Below are 22,867 nucleotides of genomic sequence, written 5' to 3'. Positions count from 1 at the left end.
TCTCTCTTAGCAGTTCTTTTTCCTGTTTTCATAACCTCAATAAGACAAACTCTCCCAAGCATAAAACACATCTGATGTCCTGCTGCAGAGAAAGTCTTGAGTCCAATAAATAAAAAGGCAGAATCTTCCACTTTTAAAATGCTGCTCACAGAGGGCATGTGCCAGGGTTCCAGGCACTAGTGCCTGCCTGTAAGAGAGACGCCCCTGGTGGCTGCATGCAGGACACTCACTGAAGAAACGGTCCCCCCCTATTACCTTGACAGACAGTTACCACAGGTTAGGAACCTACTAGCTACACATCAAACATTAACTAGAGTGGGACAAGCTAGTAAGCCAGGATAAGCAGAATAGGGAAACTGAGACAGATAAACAGCAGTTTGCAGCCACCTAGGACAGTAGTCGGCAAACTCATTAGTCAACAGAGCCAAATATCAACAGTACAACGATTGAAATTTCTTTTGAGAGCCGAAAACCGACTTCTGTGCATGGGCCACAAAGTTTCAATCGCACTGTACGTGCTCGCCTGCACGTGGTATTTTGTGGAAGAGCCACACTCAAGGGGCCAAGGAGCCGCATGTGGCTTGCGAGCCGCAGTTTGCCGACCACTGACCTAGGAAATCTAGATGCCAGGCAGTTTGCAGCCATCTAGTAAATCCTATCTTCCCTAAACCGGGGACACTTGAGAATAAAGGATTTGCACTTCCCCTCCCCAACCAGGGTGTAATTAGCTTAAATCACCCTACTCAGGGAGACAGCAGAAATCCAATTAGTGCCATTTGTCAACCACACCCAAGGACAGATGAAGTTAAGAGGATAAATCTCATTTTGTAACATCAGCATATACCAGATGAATATTCTATTGATCCTCCCCTAAACACCCAGCCTTTAAAACCTCTCAAAACGAAGGAAGGTCCCAGCAGATCCCAGCATGCCCTCTCCCGGGAGCACAAGGAGCCTTCCCCCTCCCCCTCTTCTTTCCCCAGAGGCAGTTCATCCCAGGCTAACTCCCTGAACCTGTCCCCAAGGCCTCCTTTTCTCTGACTTCTTAGTAAGCCAAAGCAGACCAGCATACGCTCACTTTCCAGCGTTTTTAGTTTCACTGCCCCAGCTTTAATAAACATCCTCTAAAATGTTGTGACATTTTTCCTGCACGAAGTCAAGAACCCACACACTATCAGCAGACAGCCCCGCCAAGGGCCAGGTCCCCTGTCCGGTAACAGGAGGAAGTGGGAGGTTAGGAGATGCAATTTCAAAAGAACCCTCACCTCTGTAGTCAAAGGTGACCACGTGGTAACCAAGGGAACTCAGCACCTGTAAAGTGAAAAATAAACACCTGGGCAAAAAGATCCACGTACCTTGGACAGAGGGTAACTTGCCCCTTACTAAACCCATCCCGACTTCTGTCTTTACGCCCTGCACACATGGGAAACTTAATCAAGACTTGTCATCATGTTGCCCCGATCCCAGTGGGATCTTAAAAACCCAATGCCAACTGCTGCTACTGGACACACTGAGGCCCTCCACCTCAGCAGTGTGAGCAGGAAGCCTCTCCCTGGGCTCCGAGCCACACCTGCACCTCTGCATTCAGGGGCTCACAAGGGGGCTTTGACCACCCAGCAACCCAGGAGGAGGAACTCCATCTGCAACCTAGCATACCTCAGACTTTAAGCTTTCACTGAATTATTTCTGTTATTAAAAAACCCTCTAGACTTGAGATTTCTCACTAGATACCTACTTACAGCCTCCTTCCACTCCATCCGCCAGGGTGGCTCGGGTGTGCCCACAGGCATGTGGAAGCTGCCAGCCACCAAGTCACCCAAAGTCACTGCTGGGCCTTTGTCCTGTAGGCGACCTTCTAGCTCCCAGCCTCCCTCAAATCCTACACTTTCCAGAGTCACACTGTTCCTGGTGTGAACCATTCTATGGACAGAAACCTCAAAACGGGACCTACAGTTTTCCAAGCATTCCCTTCCCTGACCTGATCTAATTCACACAGGGACACAAACACTCCACAGCCCAGGGCGGTCCACCTGGTATATGGCAGAGCAGTGCCCGCACAGTACTGATGTTCCCACACTTCTGCCTGTAGCAAATGCAGATGCCCCTCTAAGAGAAGGATGGGGGAGACGGGTACGGTGACCCCGGGACACTGGTAACAATTGCACATTTCAGGCTCCTACACCCAAACACCTGAGGAAGACAAGGACCAAGTAGAAGGGAAGGTCTACAAGCCTGCCTGCAGCAGCCCCCTTTATCTGGGGAGACCTGCTGGGCTTGAAATCCGATTTAAATGTGACTGTACTTCCCGTAAGGCGAGAAACTTCTGTGGTGGCCCAATTCCTGAGCCTGCAACTTGGGAGTAAAGTATAGCTACCTGACCCCTCTGTTCTCTCCATTCCTTTTATATGTGAGTAACATACTTGTACTAGTAAACAATTTCAAACGGCTTTTATGTAATCAGCCAACATCTGGCATAAGATCTACAAGGTCCATTTATTCTGATTTTGGTAACTTTCCTGGAGGCAGCACTGTAAGAAGCACTCCATGATGGAGTCACCCACAGAGGCAGTGCCAGAAAGGCCACCATGATTAACAATCAAAATTATTAGGGGACTCCCTGCTGTTCATGCCACCTGGAAAGAACAGACAGGAAACAACACTCGGGCAATGCCCCCGCCATCAGAGACCCCTGTGGACACTGTTCTGTCCATCATACACCATCTGGACACTGCTCCCTCAGTCACAGACAGTGTAGACACTGCTTGACCCATCACAGACTGTGTGGATACTGCTCTTCCCGCACATACTGTGCCATGCTCACCTACCTTATAAAGCTCCACTCGGTGGTCACCTCCTCTAGAATGTCAGGGAGAAGGAAACAAGAATAGGTGTTAATGCATCTTCTCAAAGAGGCAGGTGCAGGGTCAATACTGGAGCATTCGGGCTTGGTGGACAGGTGACCTCCTCCTTGGGATACCCTAAGTGGCTCTAAGCTTGCCTGTAGTAGTACTGTGCCAAGCAAGGGACAGTCTTAGTACTTTGGAGATATTTGTTAATTACTTTCTTACTTTTCTTTTTGACTAGGTAATTCCTACATGCAGTACAAAATCCAAAAGATACAACATGATACACAGCAGGCCCACCCACTCCTGCCCCAGCATCCAGCCTCTTCCTCAGCCTCCTACTGTCCAGGGACCGCCTACAACAGAAGCAAAGGCCCTTCTTTACTTGCAGGCACACACCCACAGGGATCTGCCGCTTTTTACTCAATACATCACAGCCAACTCTCAAGTACACTCTTCTCTTTTACACCCCCTACTGGGGATGTGCCCGCAACCAAGGTACATGCCCTTGACCGGAATCGAACCTGGGACCCTTGAGTCCGCAGGCCAACGCTCTATCCACTGAGCCAAACCAGTTTCGGCTCAAGTACACTCTTTTTAGTGGTGGTCACTTTGCTTGTCTTGTGTCATTTGGTTCTTTACCACCTGCTGCTGACTTAAGTTTTGCTGCCATGGCCAGATACAGGTGAGCCATGTGTGGGACTCATTCCCACACAAGGAACTACTACCTGAAGGCGTGCAATCGTAATCTTGACAATCACTGCTGAGTCCTTCAGAGGGCCCTCGTCTTTTACCCCAAGTGTGTGAGAACAGCTGTCTCCCAGCTCCTCACCAATAGACTAGTTTTTGTGGGCACTTTTTAGAACTTGAAATACTGCACAATGTTTGCAGTTAACTTTGGAAGAGTTCATAGTGGCTCTTATCTAAATTTTTCAAATGTCCTACCTGAACAAAAAGAAGGATTCAGAGCATAACACAAGCAGCCCGGGGATCTGAATCTCAGGGAGCGGCATGAGTCTGGTCAAAGAGCAGGGACAGGCAAGATCTGCAGCACAGGCAGTCTCTGGAGCAGTGGGAGGGAGCAGCAAGCCTTTCACAGTCACAATATTCCTTTAAGCCTGAAGTTACAGGCAGTTTGTTTTATTTACCATGTGACTGGCATTGTTTAACTGAACCTTATTCACAATAAACTTCAAAATTCTCTCATTTACAGAAAGATACTACAAGAGCTGTTTGTAGCCACTTGCTCTTTAAAAGAAGAGAAACGCTCTGTGGCTTGTTCCAGGCATAGAAGAAAGCAAATAGCAAGAGCATACATGATTTAGTAGCTAGGCACTCTATTCCTTGGCTCAGAAACCATCCTCGAGGGCCACGCTTCCTGGACCTGCCTGTCCTCTGCACAGCCCCTCTGCCTAGACCCCCACTGTGGCCTGCTTTCCCCTCCAGAAAGGCCCGTGCAGTATTCTCTTGCAGGTTCTGTCTATAAAATGACCACACCCCAGCCCACCACTAAGGCCAACGTGCCAGGCAGTGGCCCTGCCTCCTGCCAGCTCCTCGCTGGCTCTCTCACACGACCTAAGGCAGCTGCAGCAACAGTGACCCTCCCAAGGGATTCAGGCAGAGCTTTGTTCAGAAAATGCACATGCCCCTTGTCCCCACCCTACCTCCCCTCACCACCACCATCAGCTCTCCCACAAAGACTCTTCTGAGTAAGGCTGGCCACATGGGGTGGAAGGAGCCCTCTTTAAACCAAGGGCGGTGGTAGCTCCAATCCCAGCTGGTCTGAAGAACATGGCATCAAAGTCACCCTTGAAGCTGGGATAAACCTGGACAAGGGCTTTATGTGCCAGCTGTGTTACCTCACTGGCCCAGCAGGATGCACCAGCACTGCTGGCTTACAGCTGGAAGCAGAGAACTCAATAAAGTCACCCTGACCTGACAGCATGTGGGGCACCTCAGCTGGGGTCTCTTGGCTGGACTCCCTCTGCCTTTGGCTGTACCTCTTCAGTGTCACCTCTGCCTCTTCTCAGCACTCGCTGGCCTTTCTAGGAGGTGCCCCTCCTCCCCCAGGAGGGCCTACCTGCCAGTAAGAAAGTGCCAACCTGCCTGCAGTCATCAGACAGGGCTGACAAAGCTGCTACTGAACAGGAGACAACTTTCCTCAGGGCATGCTCAAGCCCTGAAGAGTCACACCACCCCTCTTTACCCGCTGAGGGACCACTGCTTCCTTACCCACTGAGAAACCTTGTTCCCCAAACCATGGGCCCTCGGACTCTTTGCCTTTTAAATTACATTAGGCAGGACACATCCCGCTCTGGCCCAGGATCTGGGTCACTCTGACAGAGACGCAGCCTCCTCCATCCCACCCCAGTCACTGTGAGCGTCAGATAAGGCGTTTCTGGACATCTGCTTAACAGGGTGGCTTCCAAGGAAAGAGGATCGGGGCCCACTTTGCACACAGCCCTGCCTTGCTCTGAGCCTGTGGGAATGCTGCTTCATGTGAGTTCACCTAGAACCCCCCTTCCAGCAAACCCCATAGGAACTCTGTCTTTTCCTCTGTTCCCCATGTGCCTGCTCCCTCATTGCAGTGGGTCAGTAAGCCCGATGGGCCAGGATACTCCTGCTCACAAAGAAGCCAGCACTGTACGGAGGACACATGCATGAGCTCTTCTTCCTCACCGGGTGCCTGCATTCCCGTGCAGGTACAAGATGACAGGGTAACTAGAAGCCAAGGCATCCTCGTACCACATCTGGTCCTTCCCCTGGGCGGTCTTCCACCAGACAGTGGGGACAGTGTGCCTGGAAACAGAAGCAGAGGGGAACAGCACGACCAGATGATGATGGCTGAAGGAACAACTATGGAGCCAATGTCACACCGAGCAGAGAGCAGGGGTGGGTGCGCAGAAGAGGCAAACTGTCCCTGTCTCCAGAATAAATTACTGAACTCTGAGCTCCAAGGTGTAGGGATGGCTTTTGACTGCTTAAGCAGATTTCCTAACTTGCAAATAGACATCTGCTGGCCATAGAGGCTCACAGATAGCAGATACCAGGGATGTGGGGACAGCTGTTTCTCCAGGAGGAACTAGGAGCTCTGTGAGGAAAAATCACACCTGGATGGGTCACCAGGCCTTAACCTGGACTAGCACAGAACGAGCACTTGATAAGTAGGAGCTGAACAACAGCATTTCCTTCATCCATTCCCATATTTTTAAGCTGTACACAATTTAACTTAGTGCACTTAAGACAGTATCATGTTGCCACAAGTGCAACATATTAGATTCAGCCAACACTGATCTCCTGAGCTGCACTAGAAACATGGCCATCCTTAAAGTACCATTTCTAAAGTACAGCACATTCCAGACCCAACTCGCAGACCCACATCTGCAGACCCATGTCTGCAAGAGGCAGCGTTGCAGGCTGCCCCATCTCGTGGCTGAGCTTACAGTCAGCCAACTCATTCCATACTGGGCCAGGCTCTCAGAGACTCACTCAGTCTATCTGGCCAAACCCTTCTTCAGAGAGATGCTCCAGTTAATCTTAACTCAGGCCCACATCAAATACTGTTAATCACTGGGAGAGTCTGAATTAATAAGGCTTTCTGTAAAAGTTATTTAAATTAATTAGTAAGAATCCTTAAAAAAAACACTGTAGTAAATGGCCAATTTCTTATTTTCTAGCTCTTAAGTTTCAGCATCTCATCTCTAACATATCTTTTGACCAGTTCCAGGGATAACACTGTGGGTGGTTCTGACCACTGTAATTATCACTCTCCTATAATTATAAACCTATGGAATGGAAAGGTGTGTGTGTGTGTGTGTGTGTGTGTGTGTGTGTGTGTGTGTATATATATATATATATATATATATATATATATATAAAAAAATTTATCTTTATTGTTGAAAGTATTACATATGTCCCTCTTTTTTTTCCCCATCTACCCCCTCCACCCTGCACTGTCACCTGCCCAAGCCTTCACCACATTATTGTCTGTATCCCTGGGTTATACATATCTATACTAATAAAAGGGCATATGCTAATTAGACTGGACATCTTCCAGACATCCTTCAGGATGTCCTTCCGGACAAAGCCACAGTGGCGGGGGCCGAGGCAGAGGTGGTTAGGGGAGATCAGGCCTGCAGGGGAGAGCAGTTCGGGGCAATCAGGCAGGCAGGCAGAGAGGTTAGGGGCAATCAGGCAGGCAGGCAGGTGAGCGGTTAGGAGCCAGCGGTCCCGGATTGCAAGTTGGACATCCCCTGAGGGGTCCAGATTGGAGAGGGTGCAGGAAGGGCTGAGGGACCGCGCCCCCCCGCCATGGACAAATTTCGTGCACTGGGCCTCTAGTATGTATACAAGTTCTTTGGTTAATCTCTCCCTTCCTATCTCCTCCACCCCCACCTTCCCTCTGAGATTCATCAGTCTCTTCTATGCTCTATGTCTCCAGATCTATTTTGTTCATCAATTTATTTTGTTCATTAGATTCCATCCATATATGAGTGAGATCATGTGATACTTGACTTTCTTAGACTGGCTTATTTTGCTTAGCATAATACTTTCCATGTCCCTCCATGCTGTCTCAAAGGGTAAGAGATCCTTCTTTTTTACAGATGTATAGCATCCCATGGTGTAAATGTACCTTTCGGTACTGGGAGCTAAGGCACTTCCAATAGACAACCTACAACAAACGTGGGACTCTTGACAAAGACCCAGGAAGCTTCCAGCAAGAGAAAAGGGGAAATATTCCTGAGGCCCACCTCTGTCCTGCCAGGTGGATAACTCTGCCCACGACAGGCAGCTGAGATTGAGCTGACGGCCAAGCAAATCCTCAGCTTTAGATCTGATGAGGTGCCTGATGAGAGCAGTTGGTGCCCAAGGGCCCACACTGTCCTCCCAACAGCACGGGATACAGACATGAGCAGGCAGCAGGTGCCCACCAGCACACAGCCTGGTTGTCACTGCCAGAAGTTATATTTGTTGTCACTAAATACAACTTTCTTGGGTAACTGCTGTGAGAGCTTTCAGCCTAAGTATCAGCACCACAAATTCCCTTTGCAACAGGAGGAAGAAGCCCTAACTAAATCGCCATGTCTTCAAAGCACAAACCCCCATTAACCAGCAGGAGGGCCAACCAATCCCCACCAAACAGCTCTGGATGTAAAAGCTGAGTGCCCCCTGTGCACACAGTGGTCAGTAAATGCTAGACTAAACCAAATCGGAAATGACAAAAGACTCTATAGAGTCCCAGCACCAACTTCTAAGAACAAAAATCTCCTTTCTCATTTTACGTTCTTTACCCAGGACCATTATTAGAAATGCTCGAACTCCTCGCAATCCACACTGGGAAGCTATTCACAACATTTCATTTAGAAGCTCCTCACATACACAGTGGTTTTCTGAGACAGCAGGGAGAGACTATGGCAATGAAAAAACACCCCATCTAGATTAAGGGACAGCGATTCAGAGTGATTCTGAGAGGAAAAAGCACAACATACCACAGAAAGGCTGATCAATTTAAATTTAGTTGTTCGAAAACACCCACTTGTCCCTAGAAAAAACATTAAAACATATGCTAAAGACAAAGAAGTCACAGAGCTCAAGTCCAATTCAAATTTATGGCTACAAAAAGTAAATACTAAGATAGCAAACACGAAAATTACCAACTGCCCAAGTGCTGTATGTAAAAAGAAATCAAGCTGTTTTCAATATCTAGACATTCTTGTCTCTGAAAAGAAATGGTATATCTCAAGCCTGTGCTCACAATTCTGTGCTTCTATTCTCTGTTTCTAGGACTTTCTCTTCCCCTGGAAATGAGGCTCTCTACAAAAAGCAATCTGGTTCACAAAGCTGTTTGAAAACCCCAGGCTAGTTTGGTGCCATCTCATCGTGCTTCATTAGGATCAAATTTAGCAGAGCTCTTTGCTTTGGAAATACAGTGGGTAAAAATAAAAATGGACATGCAACAGTTTTAGAGACTGCTGTCAAGGACAACAGTGACCACAGTACCCAGGGTCCTTCCTGCCTCCCAGAGAGTCCACACAGTGGGTGCCTCGACCCTGCAGTCATTTGGCCAGACACTCACCAGACTCCAATGGTCACATCTTCTTCTGGCTGGAGGTAGTAATTACAGGTGTGATTCAAACCTTGATCCTGTGGTTTTTTCAAGTCAATGAAATAGGGAACTCTCACTGTGGGGGACAAAGAGATGAAAACCAGGATTAGTGGGGATGGATACAGACACACACACACACACACAACACACACAAGAGGTGAAGCTCTCAAAAAAAAAAAAAATGCCAACTCTTTTCCAACCCAATAATGCCAGGCATACCAGACCCTCCAGCCTCAGGTGGAATTATGGGCAAGACTGCTCTGGGACCTCTTTCCGGAACTGGTAGAGCAGAAGGCGCCATCATGGGAGTCGACATCCGCCACAACAAAGACCGAAAGGTTTGGCGCAAAGAGCCCAAGAGCCAGGACATCTACCTAAGGCTGTTGGTCAAGCTATACAGGTTTCTGGCCAGAAGAACCAACTCCACTTTAAACCAAGTGGTGCTGAAGGGGTTGTTTATGAGTCGCACCAACCGGCCACCTCTGTCCCTTTCCTGGATGATCCGCAAGATGAAGCTTCCTGGCCGGGAGGGCAAAACCGCCGTGGTTGTAGGGACTAACTGATGACGTGAGAATCCAGGAGGTGCCCAAACTGAAGGTGTGTGCCCTTCGTGTGAGCAGCCGTGCCCGGAGCCGCATCCTCAAGGCTGGGGGCAAGATTCTCACCTTCGACCAGCTGGCCCTGGACTCCCCCAAGGGCTGTGGCACTGTCTTGCTTTCTGGTCCTCGCAAGGGCCGCGAGGTGTACAGGCATTTCGGCAAGGCCCCAGGAACCCCCCCACAGCCACGCCAAACCCTACGTGCGATCCAAGGGCCGGCAGTTCGAGTGTGCAAGAGGCCGCCGGGCCAGCCGCGGCTACAAAAACTAACCCTAAACCCTATCATGTTATTAAAAAGGTTTTGGATGCTGGAAAAAAAAAAGACTGCTCTGGGACACTGTGAGTGAATCTTCAGAACCTCCAGCAAGGGTGAGGTCTGATTAGAGATGGACACACTGAAGATTGATTATTCAAGGTGTGAGAAGATACAACTGAGGAAGGAAAGATCCCTGAGACATGAGTGTCAGCCTAGCCATGAGAGAGGCCTCTGGAAGCAGCTCAGGTAGGCTGCAACTGAAAGCTGGAGCCGGGAAGTTGGCGGGTGAGATGGTGGGAAAGGTGACAGACAGATGGTGTTCTGGAGCTGGGGCCACAGGACTTGACAAGCAATTGAACGTGGGTATGAGACAGCTAAATGGGATTCTCAAGTTTCTAGTGCTGCCACTTAACGCCAAAAGGATGGCAGAAGATGAGGTGTGGGTGCAGGGAAGTGGATGAATTCACAGAACCCATCTAGAGTTTATTGCTGTCAAGTAAGCAATAGAGCAGGAGCCCTAAATGTAACAAGTGATCTGCCAATAGAGCAGAATTCTGTGGTGCACACACACTATGGAAAATCCTGGGGCCATTACAGATTGATCAGATCCACTGACGAGAATTACAGGTGAGAAGAGCAAGGAAAGAGCAGTAAGATCACAGGGTGTGCTGCATAATCCACACTGCTATTGTAAAAAGAAGCTAACATCAACACCACCCATGTGTGGCTAGAGAGACAGAAAAACACATGCCAGTCTGTTAACAAAGTGTGTGTGTGTGTGTGTGTGTGTGTGTGTGTGTGTGTGTGTGATGCTTAATTTTTCCCTTATATATCACTGTACTTTTTAAAAAATGGTTGTTTTTAAAAATATATATTTTATTGATTTCTTACAGAGAGGAAGGGAGAGGGATGGAGAGTTAGAAACATCGATGAGAGAGAAACATCGATCAGCTGCCTCCTGCACACCCCCTACCAGGGATGTGCCCGCAACCAAGGTACATGCCCTCGACCAGAATCGAACCTGGGACCCTTGAGTCCGCAGGCCAACGCTCTATCCACTGAGCCAAACCGGTTAGGGCTATATCACTGTACTTTTATTGCTTGTGGTGAACATATATGAAGATATATTCAGTGAAAAAATAAAATACTTAGAAAACCCAAAACACTAAGGCGATATTTACTCACTTTATAAAATGGCACCTCCTAAAGGGGGTAGTAACAATAGCAGTATGGTCCTGACTTCTAGCAGATCCCACCTTCTATAAGGAAGCTGTACACGCTGTCAGTTTTCTTTGGTGAAGCAAGTAGTTTCATTAAGTAACCACATGCATCTTCGTGGTATGAAAGCCAAGTGTGCTCATCTGCCATCCTTGTCCCCTTCCTGAGCTGCACTCATCAACCTCCAGCTCCAGAGCCTTTGCAACTTGCCGTCCCCTTTGCCTGAATGCTCTCCCACCACATAACCTGCACATCTGGCTCTCACTTCCTAAAATGTCCCTGCAGCTCAGTACACATTTGCTGAAGAAATAAAGTATCCAACTCCTGAGGATATGGGGATACACACATGCTCTTTCCTCAGAAATTCCCTGAGCGAACGTTTCAGACCATGCAGGCAGACAAATCCTCCCACCAGGACTGCTTTTCATTACCTCCGCTTCTTAACCCATCTCTTCCTCAAGAAGCAGGATACATTTTTTTAAAACATTAATTATAGTTTTCTCTCAAGAGAAAAATGGCAACCAAAGGAGGTGGCATAATATTTCCTTGTGCTTTTATGGTGCCAGCACTGTGTTGTTCATGCCCTCACCACAGCACTTCTTGTAATCTGCACACCATCCCGATAGGCTGGTACTACAGGTGTTTCATAGCTCCGGTTAAGCCACCAGCTCACATGGGACCGAACTAGGATTTGCAGCACCTTGGCTGCCCGACTCCATGACCCACACTCTTGACTAATCAGACAGGAAGTGAGAAAGGTAAATTGGTTTTAGTCCTCACTGACCCCAAGTGCCCTGTTATGGGTTGGCTTGTGCGCCCCGCCCAAAAGGACACGCTGAAGGTGCTCAGAATGTGACCTTATTTGGAAATAGGGTCTTCACAGAGTAACCGAGCTTGTTAGCTAGATCCCCATCCAATATAACTGCTGTCCTTGTCAAAAGGGATAACTGAGACACATAGAGAGACAAGGACAGAAAAAGACAATGTAAAGACACAGGGAGAAGGTAGCCATGTGACACTGGAGGCTGAGACTAGAGTGGTGCAGCTACAAACCAAGGAACACCGCGGATTGCTGGCCACCACCAGGAGCTGGGAAGAGGCAAGGAAGGATTCCACCCAGTCTCAGGGAGCATGGCACTGTCGACACCTTGCTTTCAGACTTCCAGCCTCCAGAACTGGGAGGGAGTAAATTTCTGTTGTTTTAAATCTGCCCACCAGTGTGTGGTACTTATTTCACAACCTGGGAACAAATGCAGCCAACAAGGAGTTCAGATTTTACTCTGGCAATGGGACTCGGAGGAGGGCCTGAGAAGGACTTCTGTTTCTCGCACTGTTTCAGATGCAGGCACCTACTCCTGCAGTCCCAACTCTGTGACTGTTCTATGCTGTGGAATCTGAAGGCTGCAGACGGATAGAACAGCTCCTCATCCGACAAGTGTGAGGCGAAATAACTTCCTCAGTGAAACTCTGAATATCCATACCCAGTGCCCACTGTCAACCCCACACCCAAACTATTTAATCAATTCTGCTCCTAAGGCTGGAATTACATACCCCAGTCCCAGTGCTAAACAGAAAGTGGGTGCCATCAAGGGCTGAGGGCACTTGACTTCTGCTGGCTCAGTTTCCGAGCCTTGACTGGTTCTGTGTCCGGAGAGAGGCAGCCAAGCTGCATATAGCTACCCCAGAGCTCAGAGGACCGCCCCCTGAAAAGTATTTACGGAGATTAGCAGCTAATCTCCAAAGCCTCCAAACCCCAGAAAGTTAGGAATGGAGGAATCAGATTCTACTCTAGAATAGACTCATTCCACGAAGCTCGTCTTCCAGTTCACTTTTGTGTTTTAGAAACAATCGTGAAAAAGGAGGTAGTACATGCCCCAAGTCCAGCAGATGCTGTCCTTGCATCTCCCCTCCAGCTAATGGGGGCCTCTGGTCACTGCTGGGGGTCAGACAACCCTAGAGCAGTGGCCAGAGGAACTACCTTGCCACTACTGGTCTAAGTGAGCAGAAATGCCACAAAGCAAAGGAATGGGGTTGAGGGGTACAGGAGACCTAGGCTAACCTGGGCGAGAACACAGTAACAGACCCGTAACAGACCAGGGCCCACTGACCTCCCATGTGATCATATATACCTTGGCCCCACTGACTCTGAGATGCTGGCTGGAGCCCACCCTCTAGGCCCATGCATTATATACAGGGTTGGAGTAGGGACAGAGCACATGGCCTGCAGGCAAGGCAGTCCAATAGGAGTTACAAACTCCACCTCACACAGAGGGTGACTGCAAGGCCCAGGAACCCAATATACAGGACCCAAGGCACATCCAGCCGCTGGGACCCAGGTCTCTGGCTTTTCCTCCTTCCTGTTTTGCATTGTCTACTCTCTGGCCATATCCACCATTTACCAGCAGCCACAACTGTCAACGAACATGATTTAGAAAGGATCCTGCACAATGGTTCTCCATGAATCATCAGTGAATAAACATATGAATGAAGGAGAAAAAAACCTACTGTCTTCCTTTTTTAAAACTAATCTGGAAAATGTTTGATAGGGTGAGAAGCTAAAACTACTTACCTGCAAAGAACATTTTTGACTGCCTGAAGATTTTAAATATCGGGGCTATAGCTGATCCCAGTTACTGAGCAAGGAGCAACCCTGAAACACTGGATGACGTGTAGAGCCAACAAGGGGAGAGTTAAGAGGACTCTATAGGGTTTATCAAATTACAACTCCATGATGCAGGCTGTAGGGGCTTCCATAAGCAAAAAGAATAGAAAAGAAAGCTATCGGAGGTTAACAGGGACTGCTACAGGGAAGCAAAAAGGAGGCTTAAACACACTTGTCTCAGTAATCACTGAAGTGAACTGGCTGGCCTTTTGCTTCAAAAACAAATACATATTTTGCCCTGGCCGGTGTGGTTCAGTAGTTAAGAGTGTCGGCCCACGTAACAGAGGGTCTTAGGTTCAATTCCCGGTTAGGGGCAGGTATCTGGGTTGCAGGTTTGATCCTGGTCCCGGTTGGAGCGAGTGAGGGCCCCCCCCCCCCCCCCGCAACCAATCGATGTGTCTCTCACGTGGATGTCTGTCTCTCTTTCTCTTTCTCTCTCCCTCTCCCTCCATCCCTTCCACTCTCTCTAAAAATCAATGGAAAAAATATCCTCAGGTGAGGATTAACAAAAAAACAACAACAAACAAATACGTACTTCATATATCTAACCTAATTCCAAATAAGGCCAAGGCAATGTGCAGAGAGGAGCAGTTCCTGTGCAGGCCTTTAAACCAAAACACTCCTTTATGCCAGGAGACAGCTATAGATTCAAGGGCAAGAGAACTGCTGTGAGTGTCGAGAAACACATACATTTATGTTTATGTGTAAGATAGACAGGAGACCAGCAGGAAGTAAATGACAATGTTAACAATTTCCTCAGAGTGATTTTCACTTTCTTCTTCATTGTTATTCAGGCATTTTCAGTTAATCTTTTAGAATGGTCATGTATTTTTTTTGCTTGTGAAAATTTCTTTAAAGTAAGAATAATGCCTTAAATCGTAAGTGCTAACCGTATTTATCTGATTTACAAATTTGGCTTCAAATAGATTTACTGTGAACTTAAAAATATATTCTTTAATCGTATTTTGAGGCCTAAAAGATTGTTACATTTCCTTTGATATCTAAATGGAAATCCATAGGCTCATGATTCACATTTTGAGGAGACAAGAATGGAAGTACTACCCCAGCAGCATGAAGTGAAACCGCCAAGTCACTACAGGGCTGTGTTAGAGACCCCCACCTCCTCTGCAGGGGAAGGGGGCACAAACAACTAACCAAAATCTCCTTTAAAAACACCACTGTGGGGGAAACCAAGATGGCGGCATAGGTGAACACCTATACTGCTGTCTCGCACAACAATTTCAAAACTACAACTAAAAGACAAAGCAGACAAAACCCAGAACCACCAGAAAGCCGGCTGAGTGGAAATTCTACAACTAGAAGGAAAAAGAAAAGGACACTGAGACCCAGGAGCGGCGGAGGGCAGAGGTGTAGAGACACGGAGACGTGCGCGCACGAGAGGAAGGGCCGGGTGGCTGAATATGCGGCTGGCTTTCTCGAACCGGAGCGAAACAAAGGCTCCCCATAGCGCTGAAATCCAGTCCCGGGCGAGACTCGGGGAACCCAGACACATACGGGAGAAACTGGACTGTCCGGCAGCGGGCAGGGCTCGAGAGCAGCTTTCTCTCAGAGGTGCGTGCAGCCATAGCCGCGGGACACTGAGACCCAGGGGAACTGTGGAAGACAGAGGTGTGGGACGCAGAGACGTGTGCGCGCGAGAGGAAAGGCCAGGCGGCTGGATACACAGCTGTCTTGCTTGTTCCAGAGGGAAACAGGGCCTCCTGACTGCACCGCACTCCAGTTCCGGGTGAGACTTGGGGTACCCAGACTCATTCGGGGAGAAACTGGACTGTCTGGCAGCGGGCAAAGCTCAAGAGCAGCTTTCTCTCAGAGGTGCGTGCAGCCATTGCCACGGGACACTGAGATCCAAGCCTCTTAGGGTGGGGATGACGGGAAACCAAGGCTGCCTGCTCCGCCCTGAGACCCCACCCCATCCAAACTGAGCACAGAAGCTCTCCCAGTGTAGACACAGCTGATCCTCACAGCCAATTGGCCTGGAGGTCAACTCCGCCCAGTGATACCAAGAACAATCAAGGCTTAACTACAACAAGACTGTGCAGCCCATAAAGGGGTGCACCAAGAGTGTCCACCTCAGGTAACTGGGGAGGCTGAGCCACTGGGCCCAAAGGACACCTCGCACACAAAGCCACTCCATCAACTCAGGGAAGCAGCTAAAATGTGGAGACAAAGAGGCAGATCACAAATGAAAGAAATGGAGGAAAGTAGAAGACTGGACATAGAGTTCTCAAAACCACATTTATAAGGTTACTCAAGAATCTGCTAAAAACCTCTGAGGAACTTAGTGAGACCTTTAAAGATCTTAATGAGAATGCCAAAAAAATGGAAAAGGACCAGTAAGAAATTAAGCATACACTGCCTGAAATAAAGAATATACAGAAATTCAACAGTAGATCAAAGGACCCCAAGAATCAAACCAAAGATTTGAAACATGAGGAAACAAAAAACACCCAACCAGAAAAACAAAAAGAAAAAAGAATCCAAAAATATGAAGATAGTGTAAGGAGCCTATGGGACAACTTTAAGTGTACCAACATCCGAATTATTGGGGTGCCAGAAGAGAGAGAGGAAAATATTGAAAACCTATTAGAAGAAATAATGACAGAAAACTTTCCCTACCTGGTGAAAGAAATAGACTTACAAGTCCAGGAAGCGCACAGAACCCCAAACAAAAGGAATCCAAAGAGGACCACACCAAGACACAACATAATTAAAATGCCAAGAGCAAAAGACAAAGAGAGAATCTTGAAAGCAGCGAGAGAAAAACAGTTAGTTACCTACAAGGGAGTACCCATACGACTGTCAGCTGATTTCTCAACAGAAACTATGCAGGCCAGAAGGGAGTGGCAAGAAATATTCAAACATACTCCAACATGTACTTTCCACTTTTTTTTTTTTTTTTTTTTTACTTTCCACTTTTTATAACAAGTTGGAGCCTAGAGCTGATTGACTCCAGCGACTTTTTCATCTTCTTTGTGGTCACTGTCTTTCTTTCTATCTTAGGTGTGGGACAGCCCCCAACCAAGAGCAGCTGCCAAGATGGCCAGGGAGCAAGAAAGTTCTAGTTTGACATCAAATAAAAATACTGTTGTTACTCTTTAGAGCAGAAATTCCTTTTTAACCAGCAACTTCCAAGTTTTTGTCAGAAAGTCCATTACAGACTTAACAGCCCAAACTTGTATACCCAGACACCTGGGGCGCTAGGAGCACTTGTGTTACCACAGGAAAGGGGTTCTGGATTCCTATGACAAACCCACCCCAGTGTGTCTCTCCTAGCATGGACCAGGCCAGTCACACAGGGACCATCTCAACACTTCCTGTCTGAACTCCCCCTGGTCCTCACGTTCTTCCTCCTCCCTCCTCTCTACTTGTTCCCCTGCTGCCTCCAGGGCACCATCCTCAACTCTAGTCTCTGGCTCCCAAACACATAAGGTTCAAGTTCACTCTCTGCAAACCAACACAGCCAAAGGGCATACAAAGAGACCACTTCATCTGGCCCAAATGCTACCCGTACCCAATTTGAAGGCCATCATTTACAGAGCACCATGTTCTATCCTCGAACCTCTAACATCCACACACCTAAGTGCCCTCTTAGTCTCATCTTGTAGGTATAAAATGGTGCTCCTTGCCCGGCCAGCATGGCTCAGTGTTTGAGCTTTGACCTATGAACCAGGGAGTCATGGTTCGATTCCCGGTCAGGGGACATGCCCGAGTTGAGACCTCGATCCCCAGTAGGGGGAGTGCAGAAGACAGCGATCAATGATCCTCTCTCATCATGGACCAGGCCAGTGTGTTTCTATGTCTCCCTCTCCCTTCCTCTCTGAAATCAATAAAAAATATTATTTTAAAAAATGGTGCTCCTTAAAAGGATTATTCCCAGCAACCACAGAACTTCTATTTCATATGTTTGATACTTCTGCACCTTTCTCCTACCACTTGCAAAAGAGTAAATACATAGCGTGCGCGCGCGTGCGCGCACACACACACACACACAAAACACCTCTGGGAATCTAAGTAACAAAATAAACTGATGAATGGAATGGATCCAGAAACATAGAAGCATGGAACAGAGTACAGAATCTCAGAAGGAAGGCGGAGGAGGGTGAGTGGGTAGGAGGTAATAAAAAAACAAATAATCCCCACCTTTGGAACACACAAAGTCCAAGATAACTCAAGAAGACTATAACACCTATAAAGCCAACATATACTTTCATAGAAACCAAAATATGTCAGGTGTTTTTAAGTGGAAAAAAAATCTATTTTTAAAAAGAAAAAATCCTAATTATTATTTTTTAAAGTGTTCATCTGTGTACACAAATGCCAGCCCTGGAGAGCAATGCACTCCTTACAGCCTGTAACTGGGAAGGTGCACAAGGGAACTTTCTGGGTAATAGAAACATGCTATCTCTTCATCTGGGTGGTAGATACATAAATACAGGGTGGGGCAAAAGCAGGGTTACAGTCATGAGTACGTGAAACACAGTTTCTTCTTGTATTATTTATTGTATCATTTTCCATACGAACAACTGTAAACTTACTTTTGCCCAATTATAAATCATCATCTTACTAAGGTTAAAGAAAAAACAGACACAAGGCACTTACCAAAATTTAAGAAAATCAATTTGGCCTGTATCCCAGGACATAGTCTGACAAGGAATGGAATGGCAACATATAATCCCAAAACACAGAGAAGTATCTTCCTCAGTTGGAACCACATGCCCTTTCGCCTGCGAGAGAAAAGCAAAGAACAGGTCAAAGGCAGTAGGTACAATTTTGCTAGAGTTTATTAATAGCATTATCGACATCACTAACCGAGATCCACAAGTATCTTTTCCCGCAAGAATAGCTTCCCGCCTACTTTTGTTAAAATAATTATTTTAGGTCTTTTGATTTGATCTTAGAATACTACTGTAAATTTTTTTTCCTAAAAGCTGAAGAAACAGTCCTGATGATTTCCTATGCTTGCCCTGGGATCAGAACACAGCATAGATATCAGATCTTTAGGAAGTGCCCAACCTAATATCAGACCATGGCTGCAACTTCATGTCAAAAGACAGTGACTACATCTGGGCCTTGTGATCACCTTGTGATGCAAGCCAGCCACAGGTACAGGTTACCCATTATCTCCTTGTAGAAAGTGCATACATCAACAGAATCTGCCTAACCAGGTCCTGGGAGGGAGCAAGGGCTGAGAAAACTTGGCCATCGAGAGAGAGAAACCAAGCTGGCGGCATAGGTAAACACCTAAACTGCTGCCTCGCACAACAATATCAAAACTACAACTAAAAGACAAAAACTACAACTAAAAGACACCATCCAGAACCACAGGAAAGCTGGCTGAGTGGAAATTCTACAACTAGAAGAAAAGAGGAAAGCACACTGAGACTCAGAGGAGCTGCAAAAGGCTGAGGTACGGAGACTCGCACGCAGAGAGGACGGGCGGCTGTGTGCATGGGCGGCTGAGTGCACTGCTGGCTTTCTAAAGCGGGAGGGAGAAGGAAGCTCCCGACTGCACTGAACTCCAGTCCCAGGCGAGACGCTGGGAAACCAGACTCATTTGGGGGGAATCTGGACTGTCAGGGAAAGAGAAAGCACACTGAGACTCGGGAGCTGTGGAAGGCAGAGGTCCGGAGGCGCGCGCGCGCAGAGAGGACTGACTGCTGAATGCATGGGAGGCTGAGTGTGCGGCTGGCTTTCTAAAGCGGGAGGAAGACAGAAGCTCCTGACTGTGCTGAACTCCAGTTCCGGGCAAGTTTCTGGGAACCCTGACTCATTTGGGGAGAAACTGGACTGTCTGACAGTGGGCGAAACTCGAGGGCGGCTTTCTCTCAGAGGTGCTTGCAGCGATTACCAAGGGACACTGAGACCCAGGGGCCTGATAGGGCAGAGCTGACGGGAAACCAAGGCTGTCTGCTCCGCCCTGAAACTCCACCCTGAGACTCCGCCCCATCCAAGCTGAGCACAGAGGCTTTTGCAATTTTGCAAGTCTTGTCTCATAAGAGTGTCTCCAGCACAGAAGTTCTCCCAGCGTAGACACAGCTGATCCTCACAGCCAATTGACGTGGAGGTCAATTCCTCCCAGTGATTCCTCCCAACAACAATCAAGACTTAACTACAACAAGGCTGAGCACACAGTCCACAAAGGGGTGCACCAAGAGTGCCCACCTCAGGTAACTGGGGAGGCTGAGCCACTGTGCCCTAGAGGACACCTACCACACAAAGCTATCCTACCAACTCAGGAAGCAGCGAAAATGCGGAGACAAAGAAACAGATCACAAATGAAAGAAATGGAGGAAAACAAACGACTGGATATAGAGTTCAAAACCACGGTTATAAGGTTTTTCAAGAATTTCCTAGAAAAGGCCGATAAATTTAGCGAGACCCTCGAGGGTATGAAAAAGGACCAACTAGAAATTAAACATACACTGACTGAAATAAAAAATATTATACAGAGACCTAAAAGCAGACTAGAGGACCGCAAGAATCAAGTCAAAGATTTGAAAATACAAAGAAGCAAAAAACACTCAACCGGAAAAGCAAAAAGAAAATATCCAAAAATGGATAGTGTAAGGAACCTCTGGGACAACCTCAAGCGTACCAACATCAGAATTATGGGGGTGCCAGAAGAAGAGAGAGAGCAAGATACTGAAAACCTATTTGAAGAAATACTGACTGAAAACTTCCCCCACCTGGTAAAAGAAATAGACTTATAAGTCCAGGAAGCGCACAGAACCCCAAACAAAAGGAATCCAAAGAGGACCACACCAAGACACAACATAATTAAAATGCCAAGAGCAAAAGACAAAGAGAGAATATGAAAAGCAGCAAGAGAAAAACAGTTAATAACCTACAAGGGAGTACCCATACGACTGTCAGCTGATTTCTCAACAGAAACTATGCAGGCCAGACGGGAGTGGCAAGAAATATTCAAAGTGATGAATAGCAAGAACCTACAACCAAGATTACTCTACCCAGCAAAGCTATCATTCAGAATTGAAGGGCAAATAAAGAGCTTCACAGATAAGAAAAAGCTAAAGGAGTTCATCACCACCAAACCAGGATTATATGAAATGCTGAAAGGTTTTTCTTTAAGAAGAGGAAGAAGAAGATAAAGATAAAAATTATGAACAACAAATACATGTCTATCAACAAGTGAATCTAAAAATCAAGTGAATAAAAAATCTGATGAACAGAATAAACTGGTGAATATAATAGAATCAGGGGCATAGGAAGGAAGTGGACTGACAATTCTTGGGGGGAAAGGGGTGTGGGAGGTGCAGGAAGAGACTGGACAAAAATCTTACACCTATGGATGAGGACAGTGGGGAGGAGGTAAGGGCAGAGGGTGGAGTGGGAACCGGATGGAGGGGAGCTATGGGGGGGGGGGGGGAAATGAGGAACAACTGTAATAATCTCAACAATAAAGATTTGTTAAATTTAAAAAAAAAGCCTTGGCCATCACTGCATGTCCTCCCATTTCTGCCTTCATCCCCTGTGGCACCGCCCAATGGAGGCCCCTTCTCCAGGCACTTCATGCCAGGCTATCATCCTGGATCTCAAGATCCTCTTCTAATCTCTATCCAGCTTCACGACATCCTCTTGCTGTTCTGACCCCTTTCAAAAATGTCTCTAGCCCAGAGATTCGCAAACTTCTTGGACTAAGGGCCTCTCTACAACTGAAAAATTAAGGACCCAAAAGAGCTTCTGTTCATATGGTTTACATGTCTTACTACTTGTCATATGAGAAGTTAAAACAAAGGAATTTTAAAAATCTATTAATGCATACAACACATTACATATTAATATAATTCACATTTTGTTGTAAAAAGTGATATTTTCCAATACAAAAACTTTTATATTATTTTACTTTTTATTATTTTTTTAATGTATTTTATTGATTTTTTTACAGAGGAAGGGAGAGGGAGACAGAGTTAGAAACATCGATGAGAGAGAAACATCAATCAGCTGCCTTCTGCAGACCCCCTACAGGGGATGTGCCTGCAACCAAGGTACATGCCCTTGACCGAAATCGAACCTGGGAACCTTGAGTCTGCAGGCCAGCACACTATCCACTGAGCCAAACCGGTTAGGGCACTTTTTATTATTTTTTTAAATCCTCACCTGAGGAGATGCTTTTATTGAATTTAGAGCGAGAGAGAAAGGGAGAGGGAGAGAAACTTTCATCAGTTGCCTCCTGCATGTGCCCTGACTGGGGAATCGAACCCGCAACCTTTCGGTGTATGGGATGATGCTCCAACCACCTGAGCCACACCAGCCAGGGCAAAAATACAAAAACTTTTTAAAAAAAATATATTTTTATTGATTTCAGAGAAGAAGGAAGAGGGGGAGAGAGAGAGAAACATCAATGATGAGAGAGAATCATTGATCAGCTGCCTCCTGCATGCCCCCAACTAGGGATTGAGCCCGCAACATGGGCATGTGCCCTGACCAGGAATCGAACTGTGACCTCATGGTTCATAGGTTGATGCTCAACCACTGACCCACACCGGCCAGGCAAAAATACAAAAATTTTTAGTGAGAAGAGTAGCATCAATACTTTTACAGATTTCTTTGAAGGCAGACAACTCACTAGAAGACAGACTGGATTCACGAATCTGTTTTTTCATTCAATCTTATTGCAACACCACATATCATGTAGTATCTGGAAACTCTACAGTACTCTAGGAAAGAAGAGTGAAAAAGGCAAGTGACAGCTCAGTGTTATTATGAAAATCATTTTGATCCTTATGGACACTCTGAAATGATTTGTGGGACCTCCCATGATCCCCTAGAGCAGCCTTGGGAACCACTATTCTAACTTACCATAACAAGTAAAATCTTAGTGGGGCTATTTATTTATTTCTGGATTGTTTAAAAAAAAGTTAAGGCAGTTTTAAAAACAGATACAGATTATCTCAAAAGCATTATGCTAAATTACGTAAGACACAAAAAGACTATGTACTGTACAACTCCATTTATCTAAAATTCTAGAAAAGGCAAAACTATATGGTCAGAAAAACAGAACAGTGGTTGCCAGGAGCTGGGGATTGAGGGAGGAGGTTGCAAGGGGCACAGAAAACTTTTGAAGTGATGTAATATTTTTTATCTTGATTATGTTTCACAATTGTATACAATGGTAAATTTTACTATCCTATATAATAAAAGC

General features: G+C 46.7%; 1 protein-coding gene and 1 pseudogene across 3 annotated transcripts in view; one reads left to right on the top strand and one right to left on the bottom strand.

Moving 5' to 3' along the window:
- Positions 1-22,867, bottom strand: part of ABHD12 (abhydrolase domain containing 12, lysophospholipase) — a 72,898-nt gene that overhangs the window by 11,065 nt on the left and 38,966 nt on the right. For both annotated transcript variants that reach the window (XM_079783975.1, XM_079783976.1), the window contains exons 2-6: positions 18,304-18,428; positions 8,920-9,025; positions 5,523-5,642; positions 2,826-2,856; positions 1,266-1,311 (exon numbers count right to left, since the gene is read on the bottom strand). In XM_079783975.1, coding sequence (XP_079640101.1) covers positions 1,266-1,311; positions 2,826-2,856; positions 5,523-5,642; positions 8,920-9,025; positions 18,304-18,428 — 428 coding nt within the window. The remainder of the gene's footprint in view (positions 1-1,265; positions 1,312-2,825; positions 2,857-5,522; positions 5,643-8,919; positions 9,026-18,303; positions 18,429-22,867) is intronic.
- Positions 9,078-9,869, top strand: LOC307107380 (large ribosomal subunit protein eL18-like; annotated as a pseudogene). The gene has a single exon. The product of its transcript is annotated as a large ribosomal subunit protein eL18-like (transcript).

The sequence above is a fragment of the Cnephaeus nilssonii genome (assembly GCF_951640355.1).
Source record: "Cnephaeus nilssonii genome assembly, chromosome: 11".
NCBI lineage: Eukaryota > Metazoa > Chordata > Mammalia > Chiroptera > Vespertilionidae > Cnephaeus > Cnephaeus nilssonii.
This window is presented reverse-complemented; position numbering and strand designations above follow the sequence as displayed.